The sequence below is a fragment of the Tachyglossus aculeatus genome, chromosome 17 (assembly GCF_015852505.1).
Source record: "Tachyglossus aculeatus isolate mTacAcu1 chromosome 17, mTacAcu1.pri, whole genome shotgun sequence".
In the NCBI taxonomy this organism is placed as follows: domain Eukaryota; kingdom Metazoa; phylum Chordata; class Mammalia; order Monotremata; family Tachyglossidae; genus Tachyglossus; species Tachyglossus aculeatus.
Window position 1 is genome coordinate 7,517,193 of NC_052082.1, and position 25,513 is coordinate 7,542,705.

Below are 25,513 nucleotides of genomic sequence, written 5' to 3' on the forward strand. Positions count from 1 at the left end.
TCTCCCCCTCCCCATCGCCCCCGCCCTACCTCCTTCCCCTCCCCACAGCACCTGTATATATGTTTGCAAAGATTTATTACTCTATTTATTTAACTTGGACATATTTACTATTCTATTTATTTTATTTTGTTAATATGTTTTGTTTTGTTGTCTGTCTCCCCCTTCTAGACTGTGAGCCCACAGTTGGGTAGGGACTATCTCTATATGTTGACGACTTGGACTTCCCAAGCGCTTAGTACAGTGCTCTGCACACATTAAGTGCTCAATAAATACGATTGAATGAATGAATGAATTGGCCTGTATCTACCCCAGCGCTTGGCCTGGCTTAGTGGCAAGAGCCAGGGTTTGGGATTCAGAGGTCATGGGTTCTAATCCCAGCTCTGCCACTTGTCAGATGTGTGACGTTGGGCAAGTCACTTAACTTCTCTGTGCCTCAGTTACCTCATCTGTAAAATGGGGATTAAGACTGCGACCCCCTTGTGGGACAACCTGATCGCCTTGTATCCCCACCAGAGCATAGAACAGTGCTTGGCACATAGTAAGCGCTTAACAGATGTCATCGTCATCATCATCATTAGCACGTAGTAAATGCATAACAAATGCCAGTTTAAAAAAAAAAGGTCAGCTGGGCAGAGACTGTAAAATAGAAGCAGCATTTCCTCGTGGGTAGAGCATAATCTGGGTAGTCAAAAGAATCTGGGCTCTAATTCCTCCTCTGTCACTTGTCTGCTGGGTCATTTTGGGCAAGTCATTTCACTTCTCTGTGCCTCAGTTACCTCATCTCTAAAATGGGGACTAAGATCCTGAGCCCCAAGTGGAACAAGGACTGTGTCCAGGCTGGTTAACTTGTATCTACCCCACCAGTGCCTGGCCCATAGTAAGCATTTAACAAATATCATAAAATGATAGAATGTAAACTCCTTAAAGACTGGGATCCTGCTTATTAACTCTACTGTACTCTCCCAAGCAGTGTTTCACACAGAGAAGGTGCTCAATAAATATCGTTGACTAATTACAGAAAACCAAGATTTTTATTTGTGAAACACAAATTTCCAGCTTCAAGAACTCAGTTTTACTCGGCAAGATAAGCGGTTATTATGCCAGCGGCATACTTGTTTGCCTGTAATAAATTCAATGGTATTTATTGAGCTCTGATTGTTGTACCTGGTTTCTGCCCGGTCGTATAGTCCAGGGGAAACTGAACTCAAAATAAATAGGCCATTGGGAAAACTGCAGAGTGGCATAGAGGAAAGAGCTTGGGAGTCAGAGGACCTGAGTTCTAAACCCTCCTCCACCTGTCTACTGTGTGATATTGGGCGAGTCATTTCACTTTTCTGTGTTTCAGTGACCTCATCTGTAAAATGAAGATTAGAACTGTGAGCCCCATGTGGGCCATTGTCAGTGTCCAACCTGATTGTACGCATTTATTCTATTTATTTTATTTTGTTAATATGTTTTGTTTTGTTCTCTGTCTCCCCCTTCTAGACTGTGAGCCCACTGTTGGGTAGGGACCGTCTCTATATGTTGCCAACGTGGACTTCCAAAGTGCTTAGTACAGTGCTCTGCACACAGTAAACGCTCAATAAATACGATTGAATGAATGAATCACCCCATATCTACCCCAGTGCTTAGTACGGTGACTGGCACATTGTAAGTGTCAAACAAATTACATTAAAAAAAGAATGGAATTTTGCTTCAGAGTCTTAACTTGGGCTGGTCGTAGTGGCCACCAGGAGAGCACTTAGTACAGTGATCTGCACACTGTAAGCGCTCAATAAATACGATTGATTGATTGAGAGACTCTGGCCTCTGGATGGAGTCAGTCTGGTTTTGATCCTTCCCCTTCCTTTGAGCAAGAAGCAAAGTGGGACCAAAGAAGCAATCCAGAGAGCTGAGAAAGAGGAATTTTGGAGTAAAATGTTGGCAATTGCTCTACTTCTAACCCTCTTAGCCAACAGCCTGGAAGGCTTTTCTTGTTGGCTGCATGTCTCCACGAATAATAACAATAACAACCGTGGAATTGATTAAACGCCTACGATGTGCCAAGAACTGAACTGAGCACTGGGGTACATCCTTGTCCCACATACGGCTCACAGAAGGAGAGCAGGGTTGAATCCCTATTTTACGGGTGAGGAAAATGAGGCATAAAGAGGTGAAGTGACTTGTCCAAGGTCACACGGGAGGACAAGTGGCAGAGATGGAACTAGAACCCCGGGCCTCTGACACTTAGACCTACTCTCTTTCCACCAGGCCATGCTGCTTCTCATGATGGCAGGGATCCTGGCTCTATCCCTTTGTGCAGAGCACTGTACTAAGCGCTTGGGAAGTACAATTCAGCAACAAATGGCGACAATCCCTGCCCACAATGGGCTCACAGTCTAGAAGGGAGGAGACAGACATCAAAACAAGTTAACAGGCATCAGTAGCATCGTTATAAATAACAAGAATTATAGATATATTTAAATCATTAATAAAAATAAATAGAATTATAATTATAAATATGTGTCTCCCCCTTCTAGCCTGTGAGCCCACTGTTGGGTAGGGACTGTCTCTATGTGTTGCCGACTTGTACTTCCCAAGCACTTAGTACAGTGCTCTACACACAGTAAGCACTCAATAAATATGATTGATTGATTGATTGATTGATGTACATATTTTCACAAGTGCTGTGGGGCGGGGAGGGGGATAGAGCATAGGGAGCGAGTCGGAATGATGGGAAGAGGAGGGGGAGCAGAGGAAAAGGGGGGCTTAGTCTGGGGAAAGAAGGGCTCAGTCTGCTCCTCACACACTGTTAGATGCTCAATAAATTCAGCTGATTTGACTGCTTGAAAGGCGGCCATAAACAGCTTAGACCATCAGCTTAGAGAAGCAGCATGGCTCAATGGAAAGAGACCGGGCTTTGGAGTCAGAGGTCATGGATTCAAATCCTGCCTCTGGCAATTGTCAGCTGTGTGATTTTGGGCAAGTCACTTAACTTCTCTGGGCCTCAGTTACCTCATCTGTAAAATGGGGATTAAGACTGTGAGCCCCCCGTGGGACAACCTGATCACCTTGTAACCTCCCCAGCGCTTAGAACAGTGCTTTGCACATAGTAAGCGCTTAATAAATGCCATTATTATTGTTCTTATTATTATTTAGCGAGACCTGGAATGACCCCTGCCGATTGCTGAGTCTTTTCCCCAGGAACTTTGAGGACTTGTGATGAACACCGCACGATAATATCGATCTATCACAACCACGTTTGTACAGTGTGTGATTCACTTCGGTTTCTGCAAGCCGGTCTCCGGAGTCACATCTTCCTCATGACTCCGATGACGGGTCAAATGGTCCTGGCCAATGATGGAAAGGATTTTTGATTGCTCACTCTCTTGGGAAGGGCCTGATGGATTCCTGAAGCACCAAAAGCATTTGACTCAATCACCGAGTGTGACCATTTGGATTTAGAAGACGGAGTTGGGAAAGGGGTGAGAGAATGGATTGGCTGCCGATTTCTAGGAGAGCCCATTTCTGGGCCTGGCAGCGTTAGGCCCATCAGGTTTATACCAGACACTCCAGTATGGACACTAATAATAATAATAATAATGTGGCTTACTATGTGACAGGCACTGTACTAAGCACTGTTAATAATAATAATAATTGGGGTATTTGTAAAGCGCTTACTTTGTGACAGGCACTGTACTAAGCACTGAGGTAGATACAATGTAATTGGGTTGGACACAGTCCCTGTCCCACGTGGGGCTCACAGTCTTACTCCCCATTTTACAGATGAGGTAACTGAAGCACAGAGAAGTGAAGTGATTTGCCCAAGGTCACAGAGCAGACACGTTGCAGAGTTGGGATTAGAACCCAGGTGCTTCTGACTCTCAGGCCTGTGTTCTAACCATTAGGCCATGCTGCTTCTCGAACCATCCTCTAGATAATAGTAATAATAATCATGGCATTTATTAAGCGCTTACTATTTGCAAAGCACTGTTCTAAGCGCTGGGGAGGTTACAAGGTGATCAGGTTGTCCCACGGGAGGCTCACAGTCTTCATCCCCATTTTACAGATGAGGGAACTGAGGCCCAGAGAAGTGAAGTGACTTGCCCAAAGTCACACAGCTGACAAGTGATGGAGTCACAGTTTGAACCCATGACTTCTGACTCCCAAGCCCGGGCTCTTTCCACTGAGCCACGCTGCTTCTCTAGATGCAAGCTAACTGTGGGCAGGGAACAAGAGAAGCAGCATGGCTCAGTGGAAAGAGCCCAGGTTTGGGAGTCAGAGGTCATGGGTTCGAATCCCAGCTCCACCACTTGTCAGCTGTGTGACTTTGGGCAAGCCACTTAACTTCTCTGTGCCTCAGTTCCCTCATCTGTAAAATGGGGATTAAGACTGTGAGCCCCATGTGGGACAACCTGATCACCTTGTATTCCCACAGTGCTTCGCACATTGTAAGTACCTAACAAATACCATTATTATTATTATTATTATTATGTCTACCAACTGTCATATCTCACTCTCCCAAACACTTAGTGCAGTGCTCTGTACCCCTTAAATGCTCAATTAATACAATTGTTTGACAGAATAGTGCAAGTATGTACCTAGATTCTAATCCCACTCTGCCACTTGTCTGCTGTATGGCCTGGGGCAAGTCATCTAGCTAGCTGTGCCTCAGTTTCCTCATCTGTAAAATAGGGATGAAATTCTTGTTTTCCCTCCCCCCAGACTGGATGCTCCATGTGGAACAGGGACTGAGTTCAGTTGATTATCTTATATCTATCCCAGTGCTTAGTACAATGCTTGACATTTGGTATGTGCTTAAAAAATACCATCATTATTACTTCACTTCTCTGGGCCTCAGTTTCCTCATCTGCAAAATGGGAATTCAATACCCATCCTCGCTCCTACTTGTTAGCCCCAGGTGAGACCTGATTATCTTGTATCTACTCCAGTGCTTAGTATACACCTTAACAAATACCACAGTGATATTTCTGGCCAATCCCTTATTCAAGCAACTCTAATATCACTCAATCAGTCAATCAATCAGTAGGATTTGAGCTTCAACTCTGTGCAGAGCACTGGAATAAGCCCTTGAGAGAGTACAATAAAATTAGTAGACATGGTTCTTGCCCTCAGGAACCTTGTAATCTACTGGGGGAAACAGACACACAAAAAAATATAGACGAGAGGAAGAAACAGAAAGAGAAAACGGGGATTATGTATTGAGTTGTTCGCTGGATTCAAGTGACAACCTTTCTTGTGGAACGAGAGAAAATCAGAATCGATCAATCAATCATTCAATCAATCAATCAATCAATCGTATTTATTGAGCGCTTACTGTGTGCAGAGCACTGTACTAAGCACTTGGGAAGTACAAGTTGGCAACATATAGAGATGGTCCCTACCCAACAGTAGGCTCACAGTCTAGAAGGGGGAGACAGACAACAAAACAAAACATAGTAACAAAATACAATAAATAGAATAGATAAGTACAAGTAAAATAAATAAATAAATAGAGTAATAAATACGAACAAACATATATACATATATACAGGTGCTATGGGGAATCAATCAATCAATCAATCAATCAATCGTATTTATTGAGCGCTTACTATGTGCAGAGCACTGTACTAAGCGCTTGGGAAGTACAAATTGGCATCACATAGAGACAGTCCCTACCCAACAGTGGGCTCACAGTCTAAAAGGGGGAGACAGAGAACAGAACCAAACATACCAACAAAATAAAATAAGTAGGATAGAAATGTACAAGTAAAATAAATAAATAAATAAATAAATAAATAGAGTAATAAATATGTATAACCGTATATACATATATACAGGTGCTGTGGGGAAGGGAAGGAGGTAAGGCGGGGGGGATGGAGAGGGGGAGGAGGGGGAGAGGAAGGAGGAGAATCTCACTGCAGTGGGAAGAGCCACGTAAGCTTCGATAAAATCAAATATATTTCTTTGTTTGTGGGAACTGGAAGAGTAGAAGCTGATTTTAGGAAGACGGCAGCCAGATCTTTAATTTCCCAGCAACCTTTGAAGCATTCTGCTCTCAGGACCAGACCACGGCAGACTAACTCCGCGTGACTTACTCCAACATTTATGTACCTATACCACTCTTCAGTACTTATGCATAAGCACTTTTACAGTTGTACATTTAATGACTTAGTTTTATTACTCTGTAAATGGTTTTACAGCTGCCTCTCCCATTAGGGTGTAGGTTCCTTGTGGGTAGAGAATGTGTCACTTGCTCATTTTGTGCTTCCCAAGTGCTTAGAGCCATGTATAACAATGATGGCATTTGTTAAGCGCTTACTAGGTGCAAAGCACTGTTCTAAGCGCTGGGGAGGTTACAAGGTGATCAGGTTGTCCCACGGTGGGCTCACAGTCTTAACCCCCATTTTACAGATGAGGGAACTGAGGCCCAGAGAAGTGAAGTGACTCGCCCAAAGTCACCCAGCTGACAATTGGCGGGGCTGGGATTTGAACCCATGACCTCTGACTCCAAATCCCGGGCTCTTCCCACTGAGCCAGGGCGCTCTATAAATGCTATTACTGCTACCACAGCTAGCAACCTCTCTCAGTCCAGCACCCTGCAATAAGGAGCAGCGTGGCTTAGTGGAAAGAGCCCGGGCTTGGGAGTCAAAGGTCGTGGGTTCTAATCAAGCTCTGCCACTTAACAGCTGTGTGACCTCGGGCAAGTCACTTAACTTCTCTGTGCCTCAGTTACCTCATCTGCAAAATGGAGATTAAGACTGAGCCCCACGTGGGACAACCTAATTACCTTGTATCTGCCCCAGCACTTAGAACAGTGCTTGGCACATAGTAAGCACGTAACAAATACCATCATCATCATCAAGGTAAAAAATTTACAATTTTAGGGTGGGTAGATGTTCAGGAATCAATCAATCAATTGTATTTATTGAGCACCTGTTGTGTACAGAGCATTCATTCATTCAATCATATTTATTGAGCGCTTACTGTGTGTAAAGCACTGTACTAAGCGTTTTGGAGAGTGCAATACAATAGAGTTGGTAGGTGTGTTCCCTGCCCATAGGGAGCACAGTCTAGAGAATATGCTGCGGTTTATAATGATAGCATTTATTAAGAGCTTACTATGTGCAAAGCACTGTTCTAAGCGCTGGGGGGTTACAAGGTGATCAGGCTGTCCCACGGGGGGCTCACAGTCTTCATCCCCATTTTCCAGATGAGGGAACTGAGGCCCAGAGAAGTTAAGTGACTTGCCCAAAGTCACACAGCTGACAGTTGGCGGAGCCGGGATTTGAACCCACGACCTCTGACTCCAACGCCCGGGCTCTTTCCACTGAGCCACGCTGCTTCTCTATGACTTTTAGACTTAGACTTTTCAGTTGCAGTATTATCTGTGTCTTGGCACCGACCTCTTTAGTCAGTGCTAGGATTGCTAGGATTTAGCAATTTGTAATAGGGATAATAATTGTTGTATTTGTTTAGCTCATTGTGGTTAGGGAATGGGACTGCAAATTCTGTTGCATTGCACTCTCCCAGGTGCTTAGTACAGTGCTCTGCACATAGTCAGTGCTTAATAAATGCCACTGTTTGATTGATTAAGCCTTTACTATGGGCCAAACCCTACACTAAGTGTTTGGGCAAATACAATACATTGGGAGAGTCCCTGTCCCACATGGGACTCACAATCTAACTTGAGAGAGAATAAGAATTGAATCCTTATTTTACAGCTGAGAAGCTGAAGCGCAGAGAAGTTAAGTGACTTGCCCACATTCTTACACAGCCAGCAACACGTCAGAGCCGGAATTAGAACCCAGGTCTCCTGATTCCAATTCTATGCTCTTCCCACCAGGCCACCTCTCCCTATTTCCTACCACTCTTGGTTTTGGCCCTTTTTCCCTACTTTGCAACAAAGGAGGTAGAGCTGAGATTTATTTATTTATTTATTTATTCATTCATTCATTCATTCATTCATTCATTCATTCATTCATTCATTTATGTATTTATTTATTCGTTCGTTCATTCATTCATTCATTCATTCATTCATTTATTTTACTTGTACATATCTATTCTATTAATTTTATTCTGTTAGTATGTTTGGTTTTGTTCTCTGTCTTCCCCTTCTAGACTGTGAGCCCACTGTTGGGTACGGACTGTCTCTACATGTTGCCAACTTGTATTTCCCAAGTGCTTAGTACAGTGCTCTGCACACAGTAAGTGCTCAATAAATACGATTGATTGATTGAGATATGTGATGTCATCACCTGCCTCATACGCACACGTGCTCTACACCTGTTGTTATCTAGTGAATAGTAGCAAAGGTATCTATTTAGCACAGACAGAGTGTAGTGTGCTGTACTAAAGGCTTGGGAGAATGGAGCTGAAGGAAAATGCCACAGGGGGCTTCCAATTTAATGAGAAAGCCCAGAGGGCCTAAACCTCACTGCCAACTATTATCTTATCCAGTAGCAAACCCAGGCAGACCAAAGGAAGAGAATTAATTCCTGTGGATGAAAGTATTACACATAAGCAGGTGGTTAACCTTGGATGGATAGATGATGGATGGATGGATGGATGGATGCAATTTATAACCTGAGATAAGCACAAATGGGAAATGGAATTGGAGGGAGACTTGGACAAGCAATGCAAATGATAAAAAAGCAAGACCATACTCACTGTATCTCACATAGTGAACGATGAGACCGATACACACGGCCAAGACGATCAGCGACGTGAAGGCGATGAACCCAATGACCCACGGCTCTCTCTGAGTTCTTCTTTTTCTGACAGGCGCCGTGGTTGGTCTAAGAGAGAGAGAAACAGAGAGAAACAGAGAGAGAGAGAAAAAGAGAAAGAGACCCAACATCAAGTAACTGAGAGCAGATTTCCCCATCTACTGAAGGAATGTAGCTATTTCATTCAATCAAACAATTAATGATATTTGTTGGAGAAGCAGCGTGGCTCAGAAGCAGCCCGGGCTTTGGAGTCAGAGGTCAGGGGTTCAAATCCCGGCTCCGCCACTTGTCAGCTGTGTGACTTTAGGCAAGTCACTTCACTTCTCTGGGCCTCAGTTACCTCATCTGTAAAATGCAGATTAAGACTGTGAGCCCCCCATGGGACAATCTGATCACTTTGTAACTCCCCAGCACTTAGAACAGCACATAGTAAGCACTTAATAAATGCCATCATTATTATTATTATTATTATTGAGGGCTGAATGTGGGCAGACCACTCTACTGAGTTTTATGCCCAGAATTGACCACTGTGTTCTCCCTTCTCCTTCATGAGACTTCTATGTTCCTTACTCCCCAAGGATGTTTCTCATGTCTGCTGCATGTTCTCAGAAATAAGTTTCCCAGGCCTGGAACACACCACTGATGCAGTTGATTGTGACGATGATCATGAAGTGGAAGGAACTGCGGAAGCAGTGTTGCCTAAGGGCCAGAGCATGGGCCTGACAGTAAGAAGACCTGGGTTCCAATCCCAACTCACTTCCTGTGTGCTGGGTGACCTTGAGCAAGTCACTTCACTTCTATATTCCTCAGTTTCCTCTTCTGCTAAATGGATATTAAATCCTACTGCCTCCTACTTAGACCACGATCCCCATGTGGGACAGGGACCATGTCAAACTTTATCTTGCCTCTACCCCAACACTTAATACAATGCTCGGCATATAGTAAGCGCTTAACAAATACCATAATTATTATTACTGCGTCTCTAGATTCCACAAAGTGAGTGGGTGAGGAATTTCTCTAGAAACCTCCCATATTTCCTACTTTATAATGGTATTTGTTAAGCACTTACTACATGCAAAGCACTGTTCTAAGCGCTGGGGAGGTTACAAGGCGATCCGATTGTCCCACGGGGGGCTCACAGTCTTAATCCCCATTTTACAGATGAGGTAACTGAGGCACAGAGAAGTGAAGTGACTTACCCAAAGTCACACAGCTGGCAACTGGCAGAGCTAGGATTTGAACCCATGACCTCTGACTCCAAAGCCCGTGATCTTTCCACTGAGCCACGCTGCTGCTTCTAGTTATGGTCTGGTCCTCCTTACAAATCCAAAACCGGATCCCAAGAGCTTTGTACAGTGCTCTGCACAAATTGCTGAGTAAATACCACCGATGGGTTGATTGATCCCAGATAAAAGCCAGAAACATGCATGGTTGTCCTGCCCTGACAGACTTGGGGCCATTTTGTCTAGACAAGGGTGTTGGATATATTGGACACTGGAATGTCCTTCAAAGGCAGAAGCAGGCTGACGGGCAGATAGGATGGAAGATCGGACGCAAAGGATTCCGGATGAAGAGTCAGGCAACCCTGTGACTGGCTCACTGTGGGATCCTGGATGAGTCACTTAACCTTGGTGAACCCCAATTTCTCTCCATGTAAAACAGGCTTGAACAATAGAGGCCTCTCCCTAACTCTCAGGGGGTTGTAAGGCTAAGAATGCTAATAGGTGAAATGGGTTCAGGGCCTCTGAGAAGCAATGAAATCCTTACAATAATTGTCACTCCTATTAAATCAACTAACAGTGATAATAACAGGACCAGCTATTTCACTCCCTTAGGCCTCTTGGATTTTCTTCTTCAAAACGAAACTCCCCCTATCTCCACAGCTTCTTGAGGATCCCAATCCCCAGGGAGGTCATTATTTGGGGGTTTCACAGTGGGTTGCAGGGTGACCTCAGAGCACGTCTCTGACCATTTCCTGGCCCTCCATCCTCCTTTAGGCCTGTGGCAGCCCAGTAACCTTGGTTTATCTGAGTCTCAAGATCTGCCCAGCCCAGCATTCTCCCTGTCTCTGCCTTTCCCATTATCACCTCCAAACTAAGCCCTGCTCTTTCCCCTGCCAGCCTCTGACCCTCACTCAACTTCTTCCCCCAGGGATTTCATCTCAGTCCTATTCATCATCAAAGCCCTCCAAAAACCCTACTTTTCCAGAAAGATGTCCCCAATTTATTCCTCACCGTACCTCGTTCTCGCCTGTCCCGCCGTGGACCCCCGGCCCACGTCATCCCCCGGGCCTGGAATGCCCCCAATCCCTCTGCCCCTCCGCCAAGCTAGCTCTCTTCCTCCCTTCAAGGCCCAGCTGAGAGCTCACCTCCTCCAGGAGGCCTTCCCAGACTGAGCCCCTTCCTTCCTCTCCCCCTCGTCCCCCTCTCCATCCCCCCATCTTACCTCCTTTCCTTCCCCACAGCACCTGTATATATGTATATATGTTTGTACATATTTATTACTCTATTTATTTATTTATTTATTTATTTTACTTGTACATATCTATCCTATTTATTTTATTTTGTTAGTATGTTTGGTTTTGTTCTCTGTCTCCCCCTTTTAGACTGTGAGCCCACTGTTGGGTAGGGACTGTCTCTATATGTTGCCAATTTGTACTTCCCAAGCGCTTAGTACAGTACTCTGCACATAGTAAGCGCTCAATAAATGCGATTGATGATGATGATGATGATTCCTATACCCCGTCATGGCAATAAGGATAATAACAGTCATAATAATAATTAAGTACTTACTATGTGATAAGCTTTGCACTGAGTGTTGAGGTAAATCAATCAGTTGTATTTATTGAGTGCTTACTGTGTGCAGAGCACTGTGTTAAGTACTTGGGAGAGTACAGTATAACAATATAATAATAATAATACTTATTGTATTTATTGTTAAGCACTTAGCAAGCACTTTAAAAATACCATAATTAATATGTGCCAGGCATCGTTCTAAGCACTGGGGTAGATACAAGATAATTGGGTTGGATATGGTCCCTGTTCCACACTGGGCTCTCAGTCTTAATTCCCATTTTACAGATGAGGGAACTGAGGCCCAGAGAAGTGAAGTGACTTACCCAAGGTCACACAGCAGACCAGTGGGGGAGCCGGACTTAGAAGCATGACCTTCTGACTCCCAGGCATGGGCTCTAGGCCACTGGGCCATGCTGCTTCTCACATTCCCTGTTGTATTACCGTTGAGAGCATACAGGATAATCAGGTCGAACAGTTCCCGTATCACAGCCTCAGGGGCATGAAGACAGGGATTTAATCCCTATTCTACAGACGAAGAAACTGAGGTACAGTAAAGTTAAATGACTTTCTGTGCCTCAGTTCCCTCATCTGTAAAATGGGGATTAAGATTGTGAGGCCCACATGGGACAAACTGATCATCTTGTATCCTCCCAGCGCTTAGAACGTGCTCTGCACATAGTAAGCGCTTAGCAAATACCATCATTATTATTTCCAAGGCTACAGAAGACACCTCTAGCACTTTATTTATCTGTAACCATCCTCTGCACATGTACACATAGGGGAATTCAATCATTACTTTGCAGATATTTTATGTCATTCTCCCCCATTAGATTGGAAGCTCCTTGTGGACATTGAATGTCCACAAGAAGCAGTTAGGATTTTTTGCTCAGTTATCCGTGTCTCTACTCTCTTCTAATGCCAGTTGTCCTTCTCCCTGCTCCTGTTAGTACTACATTATTTGTGTCTACATTTCTTCTCCATTAGATCTGACACTCTTCCGGGGCAGGGGCTGGGTTCTTTACTTCCATTGTATATATATATACAATGGAAGTATATATATATGTGTGTGTGTGTGCGTGTGTGTGTGTGTATATATATACATTATATATATACACACACATATATGTATATGTATATATATATATAGATGTATAGATGTTTGTTATATGTATAGCTGTTTGTTATATGTATATATGTTTGTTATATGTATATATGTTTGTTATATGTATATATGTTTGCACATATTTATTACTCTATTTATTTTACTTGTACACAACTATTCTATTTATTTTATTTTGTTAATGGGTTTTGTTTGGTTCTCTGTATCCCCCTTCTAGACTGTGAGCCCACTGTTGGGTAGGGACTGTCTCTATATGTTGCCAACTTGTACTTCCCAAGTGCTTAGTACAGTGCTCTGCACACAGTAAGCGCTCAATAAATATGATTGACTGATTGACTGATTGTACTTTGCCAAGTGCTTAGCACACTGCTCTGCAAACAGTAGACGCTCAGTACATCTATATATATGTGTACACATATATATATGTGTGTGTATAGATGTATAGACGTTTGTTATATGTATAGATGTTTGTTATATGTATAGCTGTTTGTTATATGTATATATGTTTGTTATATGTATATATGTTTGTACGTATTTATTACTCTATTTATTTTACTTGTACATAACTATTCTATTTATTTTATTTTGTTAATGGGTTTTGTTTGGTTCTCTGTATCCCCCTTCTAGACTGTGAGCCCACTGTTGGGTAGGGACTGTCTCTATATGTTGCCAACTTGTACTTCCCAAGTGCTTAGTACAGTGCTCTGCACACAGTAAGCGCTCAATAAATATGATTGACTGATTGACTGATTGTACTTTGCCAAGTGCTTAGCACACTGCTCTGCAAACAGTAGACGCTCAGTACATCTATATATATGTGTACACATATATATATGTATGTGTATAGATGTATAGATGTTTGTTATATGTATAGATGTTTGTTATATGTATAGCTGTTTGTTATATGTACATATGTCTGTTATATGTATATATGTTTGTACATATTTATTACTCTATTTATTTTACTTGTACATAACTGTTGTATTTATTTTATTTTGTTAATGTGTTTTGTTTGGTTCTCTGTCTCCCTCTTCTAGACTGTGAGCCCACTGTTGGGTAGGGACCGTCTCTATATGTTGCCAACTTGTATTTCCCAAGCGCTTAGTACAGTGCTGTGCACACAGTAAGCGCTCAATAAATACGATTGATTGATTGATTGATTGTACTTTGCCAAGTGCTTAGTACATTGCTCTGCAAACAGTAGACGCTCAGTACATACATTCAATCGACTGTCTGGGGAACCCGTTACCTCAAGGCCTAACGACAATTCCCAGCATCCTCTGCCGAAGAGTAGAGAGGGTGGGGTTTATCCTCTGCGTCGTATATTCACTTGGCTCTGTGACCTTTGAGCACTTGATATTCATTCACTTATTCAATCGTATTTATTGAGCGCTTACTGTGTGCAGAGCACTGTACTAAGCACTTGGGAAGTACATGTTGGCAAAATATAGAGACGGTCCCTACCCAACAACGGGCTCACAGTCTAGAAGGGGGAGACGGACAACAAAACAAAACACGTGGACGGGTGTCAAGTCGCCACGACACATATTCTCACGTATCCTCCCCACCCTGAACCCCACAGCACTTACGATCATATGTGTGAATTATAGATGATAAATTATTTATTTATATGAATATCCGTCTCCCCCCTCCTAGACTGGAAGCTCCTTGGGGACAGGATACACCGTTGATGATGATGTAATTAGTCAGCGTGGCTCAGTGGAAAGAGCCCGGGCTTTGGAGTCAGAGGTCATGGGTTCAAATCCCAGCTCTGCCAACTGTCAGCTGTGTGACTTCGGGCAAGTCACTTAACTTCTCTGGGCCTCAGTTGCCTCATCTGTAAAATGGGGATTAAAACTGTGAGCCCCCTGTGGGACAACCTGATCACCTTGTAACCTCCCCAGCGCTTAGAACAGTGCTTTGCACATAGAAAGCGCTTAACAAATACCATCATTATTATTCTTTTAGACTGCGAGCCCACTGTTGGGTAGGGACTGTCTCTAGATGTTGCCAATTTTGTACTTCCCAAGCGCTTAGTGCAGTGCTCTGCACACAGTAAGCGCTCAATAAATACGATTGATGATTGATGATGTAAGCGCTCAATAAATACGATTGAATGAATGAATGGTGATGAGCTTCCACATTTTCCTGGTGACTGAAAAAAGGCTCCGAAATTGTGTGATTCACTGAAGGCCCTTCAGAGACTCGGTGGCGGAGCGGAGGATCGAGAGGGCTTGGAAATGGATTCAGTCCTGTGATCTATTCCCCGAGCTGAATATGCTTCCAGGTATGTTCCTGACATTCTTTTATCACCTGGCTTCCTCATCTCCAGTTGCCATCTACTCCCTCTCTGCCCACACATTCAATCATTCATCCAACCATATTTTCTGAGCACTTACGGTATGCAGAGCACTCTACTGAGCACTTGGGAGAGTACGGTACAACAATAAACAGATACATTCCCTGCCCACAATGAGTTTAGAGTCTAGAGGACGAGCTTACGCCCACCTCGACTGAAGCAGCGTGGCTCAGTGGAAAGAGCCCGGGCTTTGGAGTCAGTGGTCATGGGTTCAAATGACCGCCAATTGTCATTGAATTGGCTCCAATTCAAGCCGCCAATTGTCAGCTGTGTGACTTTGGGCAAGTCACTTAACTTTTCTGTGCCTCAGTTCCCTCATCTGTAAAATGGGGATTGACTATGAGACCCCCATGGGACAACCCGATCACCTTGTAACCTCCCCAGCACTTTGCACATAGTAAGCACTTAATAAATGTCATTATTATTATTATTATTCCAAGTGAACCCCCTGCTCTCGACTCCCCAAGCCTTGGCTCGTGTCTTTTCCCTTCCCTGGAACTCCCCTCCCTTCCCTGAAAGACTTTCTTAACAAATCACCTCCTCCTCCACGAAGCACTTGGAGAGTCATCCCTCCCCAATCCCATTCAATCACTCCCTCACCTATTGATTCTTCTGACATTGGCCAATTTATTCACTCATATTTGCCATTTTTAATCTATTATCACATGCATCTTTCACTCTAGCATGGACGGAAAGGTGACTGTTTTCTTCATTTAGATGAAAAGCCCCTTGAAGGCAGGGATTGTGACTCACACCTCTCCAAGGGCCTAGTAAATGCCCCGCACTCAAGAAGTACCATTGTTAAGCACTTACTATGTGCCAAGCACTGTTCTAAGCAGTGGGGTAGATACAAGTTAATCATTCATTCATTCAATCATATTTATTGATCACTTAGTGTGTGCAGAACACTGTACTAAGCACTTGGGAAGTACGTCGGCAACATATATTCATTCATTCATTCAATCGTATTTATTGAGCGCTTACTGTGTGCAGAGCACTGTACTAAGTGCTTGGGAAGGACAAGTTGGCAACATATAGAGACGGTCCCTACCCAACAGTGGGCTCACAGTCTAGAAGGGGGAGACAGACAACCAAACAAAGCATATTAACAAAATGAAATAAATAGAATAAATATGTACAAGTAAAATAAATAAATAGAGTAATAAATCCGTACAAACATATATACAGGTGCTGTGGGGAGGGGAAGGAGGTAAGGCGGGGGGATGGGGAGGGGGAGGAGGGGTCTCAGTCTAATCAAGTTGGACGCAGTCCCTTTCTCACATGGGGCTCACATTCTTAATCCCCATTTTACAGACGAGGTGACTGAGGCCCAGAGAAGTGAAGTGACTTCCAAGGTCACACAGCAGTCATGAGGCAGAGGCGGGATTAGAACCCAGGTCCTTCTGGCCCCAGGCCCATGCTCTATCCACTAGGCCACATTCCAGCTATTCAGTCGGTCAGTCAATGGTATCTGTTGAGCGCTTGCTATGTGCAGAGCACTGTACTAAGCGCTTAAGAGAGTACGATACAACGGAACTAGCAGATACGTTCCCTGGTGGCCCCTTCAGAGCTATAAGGGCAGACTACCACTAAATCCAGGAAAGAACGTGCCAGAATTTACATTTGGATTTCATCTTTTCTGAGGAAAATGCCCATCCCAATGTCGGGGGGCTTGGAGCCCCGTCCTGGGAGTCAGAAGGGCATGGGTTCTAATCCTAGCTTCGGCACATTCATTCATTCTTTCATTAAATTTTATTTATTGAGCTCTTACTGTGTGCAGAGCATTCATTCATTCAATCGTATTTATTGAGTGCTTACTGTGTGCAGAGCACTGTACTAAGCACTTGGGAAGTACAAGTCAGCAACATATAGAGACGGGACCTACCCAACAGCGGGCTCCCAGTCTAGAAGCACTGTACTAAGCGCTTGGGAATACAAGTCGGCAACCTGTAGAGATGGTCCCTACCCAACAGTGGGCTCACAGTCTAGAAGCACTGTATTAAGCGCTTGGGAATACAAGTCGGCAACATATAGAGACGGTCCCTACCCAACAGCAGGCTCACAGTCTAGAAGCACTGTACTAAGCGCTTGGGAATACAAGTCAGCAACCTATAGAGACGGTCCCTACCCAACAACGGGTTCACAGTCTAGAAGGGGGAGACAGACAACAAAACAAAACATGTAGACGGGTGTCAAAATCATCAGGACAAATAGAATTAAAGCTATATGCACATTCAATCGTATTTATTGAGCGCTTACTGTGTGCAGAGCACTGTACTAAGCGCTTGGGTAGTACATGTTGGAAACATATAGAGACGGTCCCGACCCAACAGTGGGCTCACAGTCATTAACAAAATAAATAGAATAGTAAACATGTCTGCTGTGGGACCTGGGGCAGGTCACTTTACTTCTCTGTGCCTCAGTTCCCTCATCTGTAAAATGGGGATTGAGACTGTGAGCCCCACGTGGGACAGGGACTACATCCAGCCTGATTAGCTTGTACCTACCCCAGCGCTTAGTACCGTGCCTGGCACATAGTAAGCGCTTTGCAAATACCATAATTATTATTATTCTATATGGATCATATTATTTCACAGGGGTGAAAATGCAGCAGGGTTATTTGTTGCCAACTTGAACTTCCCAAGCGCTTAGTACAGTGCTCTGCACACAGTAAGCTCTCAATAAATATGATTGATTGATTGATTGATTGATTGTGGCCTTTGCAGGAGAAAGGCACTGGAGGAAAGTCATTCCCGCCGAACTCCTCTCCCGGGCCCACTGGGATACAAGCCCATTCCCGCCCGGAGGATAACATCGGCTAAAATGTGTGCAATCCTGGCAGGCTCACACCCTTCATGAGTGACCTAGATAGCAAGTTTTCGATTCAAGACTTTGCTGGAGTTGCCAAATTCGCTGGCCTGTTGCCAGTGAACTTTTCCCCTTGCTTTTGGCTTCTATCGCCTCATCTCTGGCTCTGCCGTCAGCCTTGGAGGAAGGCTCCCTGTGCGTTTCATTTGTTTTGCATCAGACCTGCCGACGGACACAAAATCTTCAACAACGCTGACAGAAATTATTCTTTTCTCTTGGTAAAGTCCCAGAACAGGCAACTTCCAGGATAAATCTGACTGGGAGCCCGGAATGGGGGGAAATTATAATAATGATAATAATAATAGTGGTATTTGTTAAGTGGCTACTATGTGCAAAACACTCCACAAAGCTGGAGTTGATACAAGCAGCATGGTTCAGTGGAAAGAACACGGGCTTTGGAGTCAGAGGTCATGAGTTCAAATCCCGGCTCTTCCAACTGTCAGCTGTGTGACTCTGGGTAAGTCACTTAATCAATCAATCGTATTTATTGAGCGCTTACTGTGTGCAGAGCACTGTACTAAGCGCTTGGGAAGTACAAGTTGGCAACATATAGAGACAGTCCCTACCCAACAGTCTAAAAACTTAACTTAACTTCTCTGGGCCTCAGTTACCTCATCTGTAAAATGGGGATTACGACTGTGAGCCCCCCGTGGAACGACCTGATCACCTTGAAACCTCCCCAGAGCTCAGAATAGTGCTTTGCACATAGTAAATGCCTAATAAATGCCATCATTATTATTATTATCATTATTATCCAAGATAATCAGGTCTCTCGTGGGGCTCCCAGTCTAAGTAGGAGGGGGAACAGGGATTGAATCATCATCAATCGTATTTATTGAGCGCTTACTATGTGCAGAGCACTGTACTAAGCGCTTCCCATTTTGCAGAGGCTGGAACTGAGGGGCAACAGAGAAGTTAAGTGACCTGCCTAGGGTCACGCAGCAGTCAAGTGGCGGAGTTGGGGATTAGAGCCCACCAGGGTCTCTGACTTTCAGGCCTGTGCTCTTTCCACGAAGTCACACTGTTTCCCAATAGCAGGGAAAAAAAGATCAGGTCCCTGTCTTCACCGTCACCCCGGCTCTGCCACATATATCTGCTGTGTGACCTTGGGCAAGTCACTTAACTTCTCTGAGCCTCAGTTACTTCATCTGTAAAATGGGGATGAAGACTGTGAGCCCCCCGTGGGACAACCTGATCACCTTGTATCCCCCCACAGCACTTAGAACAGTGCTTTGCACATAGGAAGCACTAGACTGTGAGCCTGCTGTTGGGTAGGGACCGTCTCTATATGTTCCAAACTTGTACTTCCCAAGCGCACAAAGTAAGTGCTCAATAAATACAATTTTATGAATGAATGAATGAATGAACAAATGCCATTATTATTATTATTATTATTATTATTATTATTATTATTATCTTTAACATCATGAGATGCAGTGTGGCCTAGTGGAAAGAGCACGAGCTTGGGAGTTAGAGGACCTGAGTACTGATTCCAGCTCCACCATTTATCTGCAGTGTGACTTTGGGCAAGTCACTTAACTTCTCTGAGCCTCAGTTACTTCATCTGTAAAATGGGAATGAAGACTGTGAGCCCCCTGTGGGACAACCTGATCACCTTGTATCCCCCCACAGCACTTAGAACAGTGCTTTGCACATAGGAAGCACTAGACTGTGAGCCTGCTGTTGGGTAGGGACCATCTCTATATGTTCCAAACTTGTACTTCCCAAGCACTTAGTCCAGTGCTCTGCACAAAGTAAGTGCTCAATAAATACAATTGAATGAATGAATGAATGAATGAACAAATGCCATTATTATTATTATTATCATTATTATTATTATTATTATTATCTTTAACATCATGAGATGCAGTGTGGCCTAGTGGAAAGAGCACGAGCTTGGGAGTTAGAGGACCTGAGTACTGATTCCAGCTCCACCATTTATCTGCAGTGTGACTTTGGGCAAGTCACTTAACTTCTCTGAGCCTCAGTTACCTCATCTGTAAAATGGGGATGAAGACTGTGAGCCCCCCGTGGGACAACCTAATCACCTTGTATCCCCCAAAGTGCTTAGAACAGTGCTTTGCACATAGGAAGCACTAGACTGTGAGCCCGCTGTTGGGTAGGGACCGTCTCTATATGTTCCAAACTTGTACTTCCCAAGCACTTAGTCCAGTGTTCTGCACACAGTAAGCGCTCAATAAATACAATTGAATGAATGAATGAATGAACAAATGCCATTATCATTATTATTATTATTATTATTATTATCTTTAACATCATGAGATGCAGTGTGGCCTAGTGGAAAGAGCACAAGCTTGGGAGTTAGAGGACCTGAGTACTACTTCCAGCTTCACCATTTATCTGCAGTGTGACCTTGGGCAAGTAACCTGATTTCTCTGTGCCTCAGTTCCCTTCTCTGAAAAGTAGGGTTTGTGAACCCCATGTGGGACAGAGACTGTGTCCAACCTGATTATCTTGTATCTACCCTACCGCTTAGTACAGTGCCTGACACATAGTAAGTGCTTAACAAATACCATTAATAAAAATCAACCAACCAGGAGCAGATCACCCAACTACACTTTCCGTAATGATGGTGCCTAATTGAAGAAATGAGGGCTGTTTTTGGTAGTAGAGGCAGGAAACCTCTTGGAAGTCCTTTCATCTTTCCACTTTGGTTCCCCTAGCCTAGAGGTTTACTCTTCTGCAATTGACTTGTGTATATATATTTGTACATATTTACTATTCTACTTCATTCAATCGTATTTATTGAGCGCTTACTGTGTGCAGAGCACTGTACTACGCGATTGGGAAGTTCAAGTTGGCAACATACAGAGACGGTCCCTGCCCAACAGTGGGCTCACAGTCTAGAAGGGGGAGACAGACAACAAAACAAAACATATTAGCAAAATAAAATAAATAGAATAAATATGTCCAAATAAAATAGAGTAATAAATCTGTACAAACATATATACATATATCCAGGTGCTGTGGGGAGGGGAAGGAGGTAAGGCGGGGGGGTCGGGGGGGGGGAGGGGGAGAGGAAGGAGGGGGCTCAGTCTGGGAGCATTTATGGGAACAATAAATGGCATTAATTTTATTAATTATTTATTAATCATCATTATTATGTATTAATGATCAATTAATTAATCATTAATTAATGATTATTTTATCAATGATGTGCATAGATCTATAATTCTATTCATCTATTTTAATGCTATTGATGCTGTCTACTTGTTTTGTTTTGTTGACTGTCTCCCCCTTCTACTCATTCAATCGTATTTATTGAGCGCTTACTGTGTGCAGAGCACTTTACTAAGCGCTTGGGAAGTACAAGTTGGCAACATATAGAGACGGTTCCTACCCAAAAGTGGGCTCGCAGTCTAGAAGGGGGAATATTCATAATACTTATCGTACTTTATATTTATAATATAATACATTCATTCATTCATTCAATTGTATTCATTCATTCATTCAATCATATTTATTGAGTGCTTACTGTGTGCAGAGCACCCTACTAAGCGCTTGGGACGTACAAGTTGGCAACATCTAGAGATGGCCCCTACCCAACAGCAGGCTCACAGTCTAGAAGGGGGAATATTTATAATACTTATAGTACTTTATATTTCTAATATAATACATTCATTCATTCAATCGTATTTACTGAGAGCTTACTGTGTGCAGAGCACTGGACTAAGCACTTGGGACATACAAGTTGGCAACATCTAGAGACGGTCCCTACCCAACAGCGGGCTCACAGTCTAGAAGGGGGAATATTTATAATATTTATAGTACTTTATATTTCTAATATAATACATTCATTCATTCAATCGTATTTATTGAGCTCTTACTGTGTGCAGAGCACTGGACTAAGCGCTTGGGACGTACAAGTTGGCAACATCTAGAGACGGTCCCTACCCAACAGTGGGCTCACAGTCTGGAAGGGGGAATATTTATAATACTTATACTACTTTATATTTCTAACATAATACATTCATTCATTCAATCGTATTTATTGAGCGCTTACTGTGTGCAGAGCACTGGACTAAGCGCTTGGGACGTACAAGTTGGCAACATCTAGAGACGGTCGCTACCCAACAGTGGGCTCACAGTCTAGAAGGGGGAATATTTATAATACTTATACTACTTTATATTTCTAACATAATACATTCATTCATTCAATCGTATTTATTGAGCGCTTACTGTGTGCAGAGCCCTGGACTAAGCGCTTGGGACGTACAAGTTGGCAACATCTAGAGACGGTCCCTACCCAACAGCGGGCTCACAGTCTAGAAGGGGGAATATTTATAATACTTATACTACTTTATATTTCTAACATAATACATTCATTCATTCAATCGTATTTATTGAGTGCTTACTGTGTGCAGAGCACTGGACTAAGCGCTTGGGACGTACAAGTTGGCAACATCTAGAGACGGTCCCTACCCAACAGCGGGCTCACAGTCTAGAAGGGGGAATATTTATAATACTTATACTACTTTATATTTCTAACATAATACATTCATTCATTCAATCGTATTTATTGAGCGCTTACTGTGTGCAGAGCACTGGACTAAGCGCTTGGGACGTACAAGTTGGCAACATCTAGAGACGGTCCCTACCCAACAGCAGGCTCACAGTCTAGAAGGGGGAATATTTATGATACTTATAGTTGCCGTTTTGTACTTCCCAAGCGCTTAGCCCAGCGCTCTGCCCACAGTAAGCGCTCAATAAATACGACCGATTGATCGATTGAGTGATTGGAATCGGAATTAGAACTCAGGGCCGCTAACCGCCAAGCCCGCGCTCTTTCCACTAGGCCGGGCTGCTTCCCGGTGTCTCCTCCCTCGTTACTGTTTGCATCCACTCGTAGGGTTTGGTGGCTAGAGATGAAATTTTCGGGGTCCACCCGGTCCAAACCCCCTCCTTTCCCCCTGGGCACCCGAATCCTGTCAACTGGGTCCGGCCTGATCCCGGGCGCGGGGTGACAGGCCACCCACTCGGGCCTGTCAGGGTGAGTCAGGGAGCCAGGTGGCCCTGGGAATTTGCCCAAATAAACTGCAACAGGGAGAAGCCTTCAGGAACCTCCTCCTCAATGCCAGCCTACCCTGACGGGGATGGTAGGACGGAAAATGTCGCGGCTCTTGGGAATTGGTAAAGCCACTCCGGTGATTTCGGTCCTCCAGTCTGAAATGACCCGGGTGATATCCCACTGTCTCTATATGTTGCCAACTTGTACTTCCCACAGTGCTCTGCACCCTGTAAGTGCTCAATAAATACGACTGAATGAATGAATGAATATGAAATTTCAGTGACATGAGACGCTCACCACGTTCCGCCTAACTTTAATAATAATAATGATGGTAATAATCACCATCATTACCCAACAATCATTGTTGGGTAGGGATTGTCTCTATCTGTTGCTGACTTGTACTTCCCAAGCGCTTAGTAGGGTGCTCTGCACACAGTAGGCGCTCAATAAATACGATTGAATGAGTGAATGAATACGAAATTTCAGTGACATGAGATGTTCACCATGTTCCGCCTAACTTTAATAATAATAACGATGGTAATAATTACCATCATTACCCAACAATCATTGTTGGGTAGGGATTGTCTCTATCTGTTGCTGACTTGTACTTCCCAAGCGCTTAGTACAGTGCTGTGCACCCAGGAAGCGCTCAATAAATACGATTGAATGAATGAATGAATATGAAATTTCAGTGACATGAGACGTTCACCACGTTCCGCCTAACTTTAATAATAATAACGATGGTAATAATTACCATCATTACCCAACAATAATTGTTGGGTAGGGATTGTCTCTATCTGTTGCTGACTTGTACTTCCCAAGCGCTTAGTACAGTGCTCTGCACCCAGTAAGCGCTCAATAAATACGATTGAATGAATGAATATGAAATTTCAGTGACATGAGACGTTCACCACGTTCCGCCTAACTTTAATAATAATAGTGATGGTAATAATTACCATCATTACCCAACAATCATTGTTGGGTAGGGATTGTCTCTATCTGTTGCTGACTTGTACTTCCCAAGCGCTTAGTACAGTGCTCTGCACCCAGTAAGCGCTCAATAAATACGATTGAATGAATGAATATGAAATTTCAGTGACATGAGACGCTCACCACGTTTCGCCTAAGTTTAATAATAATAATGATGGTAATAATTACCATCATTACCCAACAATCATTGTTGGGTAGGGATTGTCTCTATCTGTTGCTGACTTGTACTTCCCAAGCGCTTAGTACAGTGCTCTGCACCCAGTAAGCACTCAATAAATACGATTGAATGAATGAATATGAAATTTCAGTGACATGAGACGCTCACCACGTTTCGCCTAAGTTTAATAATAATAATGATGGTAATAATTACCATCATTACCCAACAGTAATTGTTGGGTAGGGATTGTCTCTATCTGTTGCTGACTTGTACTTCCCAAGCGCTTCGTACAGTGCTCTGCACCCAGTAAGCGCTCAATAAATACGATTGAATGAATGAATGAATGAATAATGATGGTATTTGTTAAGCGCTTACTATGTGCGAAGCACTGTTCTAAGTGCTGGGGAGGTTACAAGGTGATCAGGTTGTCCCACGGGGGGGCTTGCGGTTTTAATCCCCATTTTCCAGATGAGGTGACTGAGGCCCAGAGAAGTGAAGTGACTTGCCCAAAATCACACAGCTGACCACTGGCGGAGCCGGGATTTGAACCCATGACCTCTGACTCCAAAGCCCGGGCTCTTGCCACTGAGCCACGCTGCTTCTCAAGTTTCTACCTGACTCTGCGTCGACGGGAAGAGGACGCTTCCATTTTGGCCGATGCTTGGGTATTCCCACTGGTGGGTAGGGACTGTCTCTATATGTTGCCAATTTGTACTTCCCAAGCGCTTAGTACAGTGCTCTGCACATAGTAAGCGCTCAATAAATACGATTGATGATGATGATGATGCAGTCACTCCCTCAGCGGTGTTTCCTAACCCTCAGCGATGCTCCCCCGAATAGGACCCCGTCCAAATCTCGGAGGGTCTTGCCGATCAGAAACGAACAGTGATTCATAGCGGGGCAAGAAGTTGGGTGAAGTAGAAATAAATCAATCTCCATTGGAAGTGTCTCTGGTGGATTGCAAACGCCTTGAGGGCAGGGAACATAGAGTGCCACACGGCTATCTCCCCGCCTTATATCATCATCATCATCATCATCAATCGTATTTATTGAGCGCTTACTATGTGCAGAGCACTGTACTAAGCGCTTGGGAAGTACAAATTGGCAACATATAGAGACAGTCCCTACCCAACAGTGGGCTCGCAGTCTAAAAGGGGGAGACAGAGAACAAAACCAAACATGCTAACAAAATAAAATAAATAGAATAGATATGTACAAATAAAATAGAGTAAAAAATATGTACAACCATATATACATATATACAGGTGCTGTGGGGAAGGGAAGGAGGTAAGATGGGGGGATGGAGAGGGGGACGAGGGATATCCTCCAGTTGCCACGTCAGCCCTTGGTGTCACCCAAGCACTTACGTAGTCACAACCTCCCTGTACGAATCACGTACTTGTCTTTGCACTCCATCAATAACAACAGTGGTATTTGATAAGCGCTACCTATAAGTCAAGTACTGTGCTAAGCAGTAGGGTAGGTAC

General features: G+C 43.8%; 1 protein-coding gene across 1 annotated transcript in view; it reads right to left on the reverse strand.

Moving 5' to 3' along the window:
- The window catches only part of LOC119938992 (transmembrane protease serine 11E-like), a 39,729-nt gene extending 15,054 nt beyond the window's left edge, over positions 1-24,675 (reverse strand). Inside the window, exons 1-3 of the mRNA XM_038758776.1 lie at positions 24,641-24,675; positions 22,641-22,853; positions 8,650-8,777 (exon numbers count right to left, since the gene is read on the reverse strand). Of these exons, the coding sequence (XP_038614704.1) occupies positions 8,650-8,777; positions 22,641-22,853; positions 24,641-24,675 (376 nt within the window). The remainder of the gene's footprint in view (positions 1-8,649; positions 8,778-22,640; positions 22,854-24,640) is intronic.
- Positions 24,676-25,513: the final 838 nt, after the last annotated feature.